This window comes from Dama dama, chromosome X (assembly GCF_033118175.1).
Source record: "Dama dama isolate Ldn47 chromosome X, ASM3311817v1, whole genome shotgun sequence".
Lineage (NCBI taxonomy): Eukaryota > Metazoa > Chordata > Mammalia > Artiodactyla > Cervidae > Dama > Dama dama.
In genome coordinates, this window is record NC_083714.1 from 165,365,817 (window position 1) to 165,374,930 (window position 9,114).

At 61.9% G+C, this 9,114-nt stretch overlaps 1 protein-coding gene and 1 long non-coding RNA gene across 2 annotated transcripts; one reads left to right on the top strand and one right to left on the bottom strand.

The window, feature by feature from the left end:
- Positions 1-242: 242 nt before the first annotated feature.
- On the bottom strand, positions 243-1,538 carry LOC133053167 (uncharacterized). Its single transcript, XR_009692098.1, has 3 exons — positions 1,446-1,538; positions 1,079-1,144; positions 243-628 (listed from the first exon to the last, which is right to left on the bottom strand). It is a non-coding gene; the product is annotated as an uncharacterized LOC133053167 (long non-coding RNA).
- Positions 1,539-4,009: 2,471 nt separating this feature from the next.
- Positions 4,010-8,739, top strand: SLC25A6 (solute carrier family 25 member 6). The gene is made up of 4 exons (XM_061137409.1): positions 4,010-4,230; positions 5,955-6,441; positions 7,404-7,544; positions 8,192-8,739. Exons 1-4 carry the CDS (start codon positions 4,120-4,122, stop codon positions 8,347-8,349), a joined length of 897 nt encoding a protein of 298 aa, XP_060993392.1. The 5' UTR covers positions 4,010-4,119; the 3' UTR covers positions 8,350-8,739.
- The last annotated feature ends 375 nt before the right edge of the window (positions 8,740-9,114 follow it).

Sequence of the window (9,114 nt, forward strand, 5' to 3'; positions counted from 1 at the left end):
CATCTCGGATACGCAGCCTCTAACGCTGTGAATGTCGTAATTAAACCTCGGGAGGGTGCTGAGGAATGGGGGCCAGCCCGCTGTCTCTGCACCCCTGCCCCCCCCGGAGTCCTGGAACAGGACCCCTTCCTTCCCCCACCCCCACCCCCCAGCCGCCATCCCACCTCCCTTAAGCATCCCCATCCCACCCCTCGGTCTACCTGGGTGCACAATCCCACGGGTGCACAGTCTTTCCCCAGTACCCGGGGTGTTTGTGGTCCTGCCGCCCTCCCGGCTCAGCCGTGACTGCAGCTGGGTCACCATGCCCCCAGCCCGTCCCCAGGACACACACACAGGGAGCAGACCTCCATCGAAGGCCCACGTGAGATGCTTTTAAAGGAGAAACACGTTCTGCGCCCTAGTGAGCAAGGAGGACAGATGTCACATTCATTCAGTCCTTCCCGCAGACAGCAAGCTGCTGACCTGGGCGGGGAGGTCGGAGTGGGGGTGACCCCTGGGATGCATGTGGGGCCCCAGAGAGGGGGATCCGTCACCTAGCGGAGGGGACAGGGTGGTCCAGAGGTTAACCGCCTCCACCACCTCCACACCGAGGCTGCAGAGAGCCGTCCTGCTGTGCCCAACGCCGGCTCTGAAAGCAAAGTGCGGACTGCCAGGGCCTCCCCGCCTGAAGGACCAGCTCCGGCTGGCTGGTCCTCGTTGGCCCAGCGGGCAGTGATAAGCATCGCGGGGTCCCGCCCCGCCCAGACGGGCGGGTGCCCACTGTGTACAAACTGCAGATGACCGGGGAGACGCCTCCCTGACCGGGCGTGCCCCGCAGCCAGCGACCAGAACCCGGGGTGGCCTCGCCCTCTCTTCCAGCGCCGTGTAGTCGCGGCCGGCCGGAACCGGGCTGGGCCACCACCCAGCTCCGTCCTCCAGGCCCCAGGCAAGCCCCAGTGAAGCCTCAGAAAATGCCAGAACACCAAGGCCCTCCCCCGCCCCCCACTCCCCACCCCCGCTGCAATCCTAAGCCGCTGACAGCCACCTGATCCGTACCCACCCCTCTTGGGCCCGGCCATTCTCCGGCCACGCCTCTTACCAGCCTCTCCCAGGAAAGAAGTCACGAGAGGACTCTGGAAGGCCCTCCTGCCAGGTCACCGGGGGGCTGGAGAAATGAATGAGCAGCTGGGGCGGGGGTTGGAGGAGGTGGGGGGGGGGGGTTGTGTGTGGCTGGGCTCTTGTGGGTCGGTCCCTAGCATCCATCCATCCAGTGTCACTTGGAGGAGACCCCCTCATGAGAAGGAGGGCGGGGCGGCAGAAAGGACCGAGAGGCAGGGATGAGAAAGAAAGAAGCCACGAAAACAGGAAAGGAAGTGTCAGTCACTCAGTCGTGTCCGACTCTTTCCGACCCCATGGACTGTAGCCCACCAGGCTCCTCTGTCCGTGGGTTTCCCGGGCAACAATACCTGACTTGGTTGCCATGCCCTCCTCCAGGGGGATCTTCCCGACCCCGCCATCGAAACCTGGCTCTTCTGCGCTGCAGGCAGGTTCTAGACCATCTGAGCCGAAGTGGGGGGCGGGGCAAAAAGAAAAAAAAGAGGACGGGGATAGAGAAAAAAACAACAGGGGAGAGAGAGGCAAATTAAGAAATAATTCTTTGAACCCGCGTTGCTACAAAGATTTATTTTTTTCTGGACCTGGCTGGTGACACACTTTGGCATTCGCTTTGTGAAAATTCACAGGATGATACACTTAGGACTTGTGTTATTTAATTATTTAAAATTCAAAAAGGAGTTCACAGGGCTTCCTGTGGTGGCTCAGACAGGAAAAGAACCTCCCTGCAGTGGATGAGATCTGGATTCACTCCGAGTGGGGAAGATTCCCCTGGAGGAGGAAATGGCAACCCACTCCAGTATTCTCGCCTGGAGAATCCCATGGACAGAGTAGCCTGGAGGGCTAAAGTCTATGGGGTAGAGTCAACTACAAATTGGCACTTAAAGAGCATTGCCAACAACTGAACAACAAAGGCAATTTGTCGTCTGCCTCTAGGGAGATTGAACCTCCTTGCTGCTATTGCTGTTGACCTTCACCAATCCCTGAGGGAGTTCAGGGTGGACTGAGGCACTCTGTGCTCCAGGGGATGTGGTGGGACAGGTCTTTAGTTGGATGTTTTTAGGAACAGATTGTATGATCTCAATCCTTGCAACTCCTCATATCTAGTCCAGTTCAGCTCAGTTCAGTCGCTCAGTTGTGTACGACTCTTTGTGGCCCCATGAACCGCAGCATGCCAGGCTTCCCTGTCCATCATCAACTCCTGGAGTTCAGTCAAACTCATGCCCATTGAGTCAGTGATGCCATCCAACCATCTCATTTTCTGTTGTCCCCTTCTCTTCCCACCTTCAATCTTTCCCAGCATCAGGGTCTTTTCAAATGAAATCAGCTCTTCGCATCAGATGGCCAAAGGGCTGGACTTTCAGCTTCAACATCAGTCCCTCATACCTAGAGAAGCACTAAATCCCTTCATGGTGACATTAGATCCCCAAGACTAACAGAAACCTTTTGTTAACCAAGTGCTTCATGGCATTGAACTCCCCCTTCACCAAAACTTCACATATTGACTTTCCCCTACTGCTGCTTTGGCGCAGTCTTTCAGAGCTATCTGAGATGCTGCCTCCCACGACTGCAGTCCTCATTTTGCCCCAAACAAAACTTAACTCACAACTCTCAAGTTGTACTTTTTTTAATTCCACAGTTGCAAACGGTCAGACACGCCTGAAGGAACACCACTTGCACAAGGCGGTCAGGCCTTCCAAACACCAAGGTCTCCGGACACGCCCTTGGAGGCAGGGGGCCTATAATGCCGCGTGTGACATGTGCGCACAGAAGTCCGCGCGTGGGCATGTTCAATGGCTGCATACGCGAGCATGTCTGTGGACACACGTATACACTCACGTGCGTGCACCCGTCAGTGAGCCTGTGACATCAGCACACGTGTCCCTGTTCTTCTAGGAGACCCTCTTCCAAGTCGCGGTGCCCGGCTTGACAGGGACACCCCGAGTGTGAGCCCCACTGGGCCCTGGAAAGGCAGCCGGACCTCCCCCATCCTGATGCCTCCAAGTGCACCCGGAGGCCTCAGGGTCAGGGCTGGGGGACCGCACGGCGGGGCGCTGGGTCCTCCGGGGGCGCTCTCCTGGGCGGACTCGGGGCTCCCGGGCGGGGCACAGGCAAACCTTGCTCCGAAGCCGGCCCGCGCGGGGTTCTGGGGCGGTTTCGTACGCTGGGTCAGAACCCACAGACTGCATCGCTCGTCCCCCGGGGCGACGCGGGGCCTGGAGGGCGCCAGGGGCCATCAGGGCCTCTCGGGGCTGCGGGGTTGGGGGTGGGGGTCGCGGCCGGGACTCGGAGGTCTGCGGCGTGGAGACCTGCGCCGGACCTGCGGTCCGGGCCTCAACGATCGGACCGGCCGGACTGGACGATCTCCAGGAAGAGCCTGGGGACCCGAGCGTCCGGGGCTACGATCGGGAGAAGAGAGGGCACGGTTCTCCGCAAGGCCCGGCTTGTCCCCTTCACCGCCGCAGCCCGTCGCGGCCGCCACCCCAAGCGTGACCTTCACAAGGTCAAAGTGGCCGCCGCTCACCTCACCGTGACCCGCCCCGGGCACGCTCGGCGCAGGGGCGGGGCGAGGCTCCCAACATGCCCCGCGGCGCGGCGCGCGGGCTACGGGGCGGGGCCTGCGTGGTGGCGCAGCCAATAGGTGTGGCGCATGGGGGGCCTCGGGGCAGGGCGAGGCGCAGCTCCCGGCAGCCCGCGGGGGTCGCGGCGCACGCCCAAGGGGCGGAGCAGGGCGGCGGCTCGGCCAATGGGCGCGGCCGTACGGACCCACGGGGCGGGGCGAGGCGCCGCTCCCGGCAGCCCGCGCGGGGGCGGGGCGCGCGCCCAGGGGGCGGGGCCTACGTGGCAGCGCAGCCAATGGGCGAGGCGCGCGGGGGCCGCGGGGCGGGGAGCGGGCCCCTTAGCGGCTGCGCGGTGGCCGCCCAGTCCTTTCGGTCCCGGCGGCGGCAGCGCTGAACTAGCGGCGCCCAATATCCGGCTGTCTCTCTCTGCCTCTCTGCGCCTCCGCTCCGCTCTCCGCCCGCCGCCATGACGGAACAGGCCATCTCCTTCGCCAAGGACTTCCTGGCCGGGGGCATCGCCGCCGCCATCTCCAAGACGGCCGTGGCCCCTATCGAGCGCGTCAAGCTGCTGCTGCAGGTGCGTGTCAGGCTGCGGGCGCGCGGCCGCCGGCGCCGGGCCCCGGGGAGCTCGGGGGCGCGCACGACCCCGCGACCGGAAGCGGGGAGGCCGCGCCGCTTTGTCCGCGCGCGGCCGACCCGGCCGGCTTCCGGGGGGTCGCGTCACGTGGGCGCCGCCGCGGGGGGAGCGCATGCGCGGGGGGTGGCCGGCCGCGATGTCTGCGCGTCGGCATTGGGGCGCGGGGTAGCGCAGGCGCGGTGGGCGGCCGGCGGCAGCGGCCTCCGCGCGTGCGCACTGGGGCCTGCGGCGCTAGGGCGCGCAGGCGCGGTGGGAGAGCCGCGTGGACTGACCCTGCGAGGCTGGGTGTGGGGTTCGTGCCCTTGGGCGGTGGACGGAGTCGCGCGAGGGCAGTTGTCTCGTCCCCGTCGTTGTACTGGTCCTCTTCGCCCACTGTTCGCACTTGTTTATTCGGTTCTGACGCGGAATAAACTGCACTGGTCTGTTTTGAGCGTCACAAGTGGGAAGCCAGTGGAATTAGCGTTGCAATGTGATTGCAACCCCTAAAGAAAATAGGATTCTCCAGGAAGGATGTTAGGAGAGCTTAAAGGCCCGGTACAAATGTCTTATTAAGGACACGTCTGTCGTTGGTGATTTTTGCTGGTGTCAACTGCAAATTGACACTTGTGGGCACCTGCTGTCTACCTCTGAAAGAGGTATTAGGTCAGTCGTGTCCGACTTTTGCGACCCCATGGGCTGTAGCCCTGCCAGACTCCTCTGTTAATGGGATTCTCCAGGCGAGGATACTGGAGTGGGTTGCCAAGCCCTTCTCCAGGGGATCTTCCTGACTCGGGGATCAAACCCGGGTCTCCTGCATTGCGGAGTGATTCTTGACCATCTGAGCCGCCTCTATGGGTATTAAATCAGGTGCTTCTGACCTTCAAACCCCGTGAAAGGACTTCAGGGTGGAGAGCAGGAATGAGGCATGCGGGTTCTGGGAAAATGTGACAGGTCAAGTCATCAGACGGATGTTTCCAGTGGCTGATTGTGAGCCCACTTCTCGCTTGCCCTCCTCATGTTTCAGTTTAGTCGCTCAGTCGTGTCCAATCGTTTGCCGACCCCATGGGCTGCAGCACGCCAGGTTTCCCTTTCCATCATGTTTAGAAAAGCACTAAAAACCTTTACGGTGACGAGTGCTCCTTGAGGCTATGAGAAAGGCTTTGCGAAAATAAGTGCTTACTCTGTGAATTTCCCATTGACCAGAATCTCATTCATACTGACCTTCCCGCTCACCTCTGGAGCAATCTCTCAGCTATCTCGGCTGCCCACCCCCCCCCCCCGACCCGGGGTGTAATTCTCATTTTGCCCCAGATCTTAATTCGCCACTTCCAAGTTGTGTATTTTTTACAAGTGGACATGGAGGTCTGCCCGAGACCCTGGGTGAAGCCCTGTTCCCCCTCACCCCCGCCCCAAGGTGCAGCAGGCCAAGCTTCCCTGTCCATCATGTTTGAAAAAGCATTGAAAACCTTCACGGTGACGAATGCTCCTTGAGTGTAAGAAACGCTCTGCGAAAATATGAACTTGTGGGTCAGAATCTCATCCATACTGACCTTTCCCTCACCTCCTTGGAGCAATCGCTCAGAGCTGTCAGTGCTTCACCAGAATCTCCTCATAAGTCGACATGGCGGTGTGCCCAGGCCCCCGGTAAAGCCCTGTGTCTTCCCCCCACCGCCGCCGCCCCCTAGGTGCAGCACGCCAGCAAGCAAATCGCGGCCGACAAGCAGTACAAGGGCATCGTGGACTGCATCGTGCGCATCCCCAAGGAGCAGGGCCTGTTGTCCTTCTGGCGGGGCAACCTGGCGAACGTCATCCGCTACTTCCCCACGCAAGCCCTCAACTTCGCCTTCAAGGACAAGTACAAGCAGATCTTCCTGGGGGGCGTGGACAAGCACACCCAGTTCTGGAGGTACTTCGCAGGCAACCTGGCCTCGGGCGGGGCGGCCGGCGCCACCTCTCTGTGCTTCGTCTACCCGCTGGATTTCGCCCGGACCCGCCTGGCGGCCGACGTGGGCAAGTCGGGCAGTGAGCGCGAGTTCAAGGGCCTGGGAGACTGTCTGGTGAAGATCACCAAGTCCGACGGCATCCGCGGGCTGTACCAAGGCTTCAACGTGTCCGTGCAGGGCATCATCATCTACCGCGCAGCCTACTTCGGCATCTATGACACCGCCAAGGGTGAGCGCCCTGCTCGTGGAGCTGGAGGCAGGGGTAGGGGGAGGCTCCCGGGAGGGCCACGGCCTTCTGCTCCCTGGGGGCGGGGGCCTAGTCCTGGAGGGGGGGCGGTGCGCTTCAGCTGCAGATAGCTGGGGGCTCCCAGCCCTGGAGGCTGGAGCCCCACGTGTGGGCGGGGCTCTCTCCTGGGCCTGTGGACCCCCTGAATCCTCATGAGCTCCTCTCTCTGGGTCTGTCTGTGTCTGACCTCTTTTCATAAAGAGCCCAGTCCTGTGGGCTGAGGACCCACCCCGGTGACCTCGTTTTCGTCTTCTCTTGAAAGACCCTCATCTCTAATCACAGCTACATTCTGGGCTCCTGAGGTTAGGGATTCAACATGTAAATTCATCACCATTGATAAGAGGGATTCCTGATTGGCCTGGGCAGATATCACAGGGCAGCTTAAGCAGCGAACCTTATTGCTCCCAGTCCTGGAGGCTGAGACCCTGGTGTGGGCGGGGCTGGTTTCTCCTCCCCGAATCCTCTCGTGCTGTCCCTGTGTGTCTGTCTGCCCTGACCTGTTGTTCTTACAAGGACCCCAGTTATAGTGAGTTAGAATTTTTCCCTATGAATTCGGTGTTGTTTGTAAAACATTTGATTTCCCGTACTAGGGTGCCTACAGTTACATACATAGGATAGCGTTCCTATACGTACGGTTACGTCCTCTGGGTCTGGGGTTTGGGGCTCCACCACGATCTGGGGGATGGCACGGCTCAGCCCCTGTAGGTGCGCCGCCCGGAGGCGGGGCCGGGCCGGCTGGCACCCTCAGCAGTGGAGCAGGTGTCAGAGCGTCCCCTCCCTGCCAGCCGGCAGGGCGTGTACTGACCCCAGTCCGGCCCGGCCAGTGTGCCCCGTGGAGCTCGGAACTCCACATGGCTGTGTGGGCAGCCCTGGGGCCTCACCCCGTGACCCCCCCGTGCCCGCAGGCATGCTCCCCGACCCCAAGAACACGCACATCGTGGTGAGCTGGATGATCGCGCAGACGGTGACGGCCGTGGCGGGTGTGGTCTCCTACCCCTTCGACACGGTGCGGCGTCGCATGATGATGCAGTCGGGGCGTAAAGGAGGTACTGGCTCAGCTCAGGGCCGGGGTGGGGGCGGGGTAGGGGGCGGTCAAAGGATTCGCTCGGGGTCGCGCTCTGATGGGCTCGGGGAGGTGCTGGGGGCCCCATGAGCGGCCCTGGGTCTTCCTGCAGAGGCGGGGGCCAGCGTCTGGTCCCACAGAGAGGCAGCCGGCTTTCATGGGAGCAGGGGGCGGGCGGGAAGAGTCCTCCAGGTGTTGGGGGTTCTCTGAGGCCCCACGGGGGTGCCCGCCCACGCCGGGCTTCACGGGGGCGGGGAGTGGGCGGGGCGGGCACCGGCCCTTCCAGCATCCCGTGATCACATATGGGGTTCCCGCACGGGTGCCCGTCCACACCGGGCTTCACGGGGGCGGGGAGTGGGCGGGGCAGGCACAGGGCCCTTCCGGCGTCCGGTGATCTGATATGGGGGGGTCCCCCGTGGGTGCCCATCCGCACCCGCAGCTCCTTGGTCTTGGCCCTGACGTCCCTGCGCCTCGTGGGGGCTGGAGTCCTGGGCTTGATCCTCTCCCGAGAGCGCGTTCCCAGAGCCACCTCTTCTCGGGTCAGAGCTTCTCCTGGCGCGCAGACGGCGGCCCCGGGCTCAGTAGCTCTGCTGCGTCCGAGCGCGCCGTGACCCCGCCGTCTTCCCGCAGCCGACATCATGTACAAGGGCACGGTGGACTGCTGGCGGAAGATCCTCAAGGATGAGGGCGGCAAGGCCTTCTTCAAGGGCGCCTGGTCCAACGTGCTGCGTGGCATGGGCGGCGCCTTCGTGCTGGTCCTCTACGACGAGCTCAAGAAGGTCATCTAAGCACCCGGCCGCCCGCCGCGACCGCCTCGCGCCATCCCTCACTGTGACGGACCACCGACTTCGAGAAATTCCAGCGTCCCCGCCGGGGCCGGGCCGCCCCGCGCTGGGGGCTCCTCACCGGCGGACCATCGGCCCTGGGTCCACGCGTTGATTGGGGTGGGGGGAGAGGGCAATCGGGGGATCTCCGTGGGTCCACAGTCGAGGCAGCTCCGCACACCAGACCTAGACTCCAGGTGCTTGTAGGACCGACCCGTGTTTAAGTATTTATTTAAGAAAATCATGTCTCCATTTGTACTTAAGCACTATCCTCTCTTTGCACAGCCGGGTACTCGCGACTATGTTTCTCCGTCGGGCATTTCCGCTGCGGAACAATAAAATCGGGACACAGAGGCGCTCGTCTCCTTTCTCAAGAGAGAGTCCTCGCGGGGCGGAAAGCAGCAGCAGGTTTGAGACCAGGTCTCCCTGCCCATCACCAACTCCGAGTTTGCTCAAACTCATGCTCATCGAATCGGGGATGCCATCCAACCATCTCATCCTCTGTCGTCCCCTTCTCCTCCTGCCCTCAATCTTTCCCAGCATCAGGGTCTTTTCAAATGAGTCAGCTCTTCATATCAGGTGGCCAAAGTATTGGAGTTTCAGCCTCAGCATCAGTCCTTCCAGTGAACACTCAGGACTGATTTCCTTTAGGATGGGCTGGTTGGATCTCCTTGCAGTCCAAGGCAGTCTCAAGAGGCTTCTCCAGCACCACAGTTCAGAAGCGTCACT

What these genes read in the sequence shown, in the direction of transcription:
- SLC25A6 (XM_061137409.1), top strand. Translation starts at nt 4,120, where the DNA reads ATGACGGAACAGGCCATCTCCTTCGCCAAGGACTTCCTGGCCGGGGGC. An exon ending in GCGTCAAGCTGCTGCTGCAG is followed by an intron (nt 4,231 to 5,954) that starts GTGCGTGTCAGG and finishes GCCGCCCCCTAG; the next exon opens with GTGCAGCACGCCAGCAAGCA. An exon ending in GCAGTCGGGGCGTAAAGGAG is followed by an intron (nt 7,545 to 8,191) that starts GTACTGGCTCAG and finishes GTCTTCCCGCAG; the next exon opens with CCGACATCATGTACAAGGGC.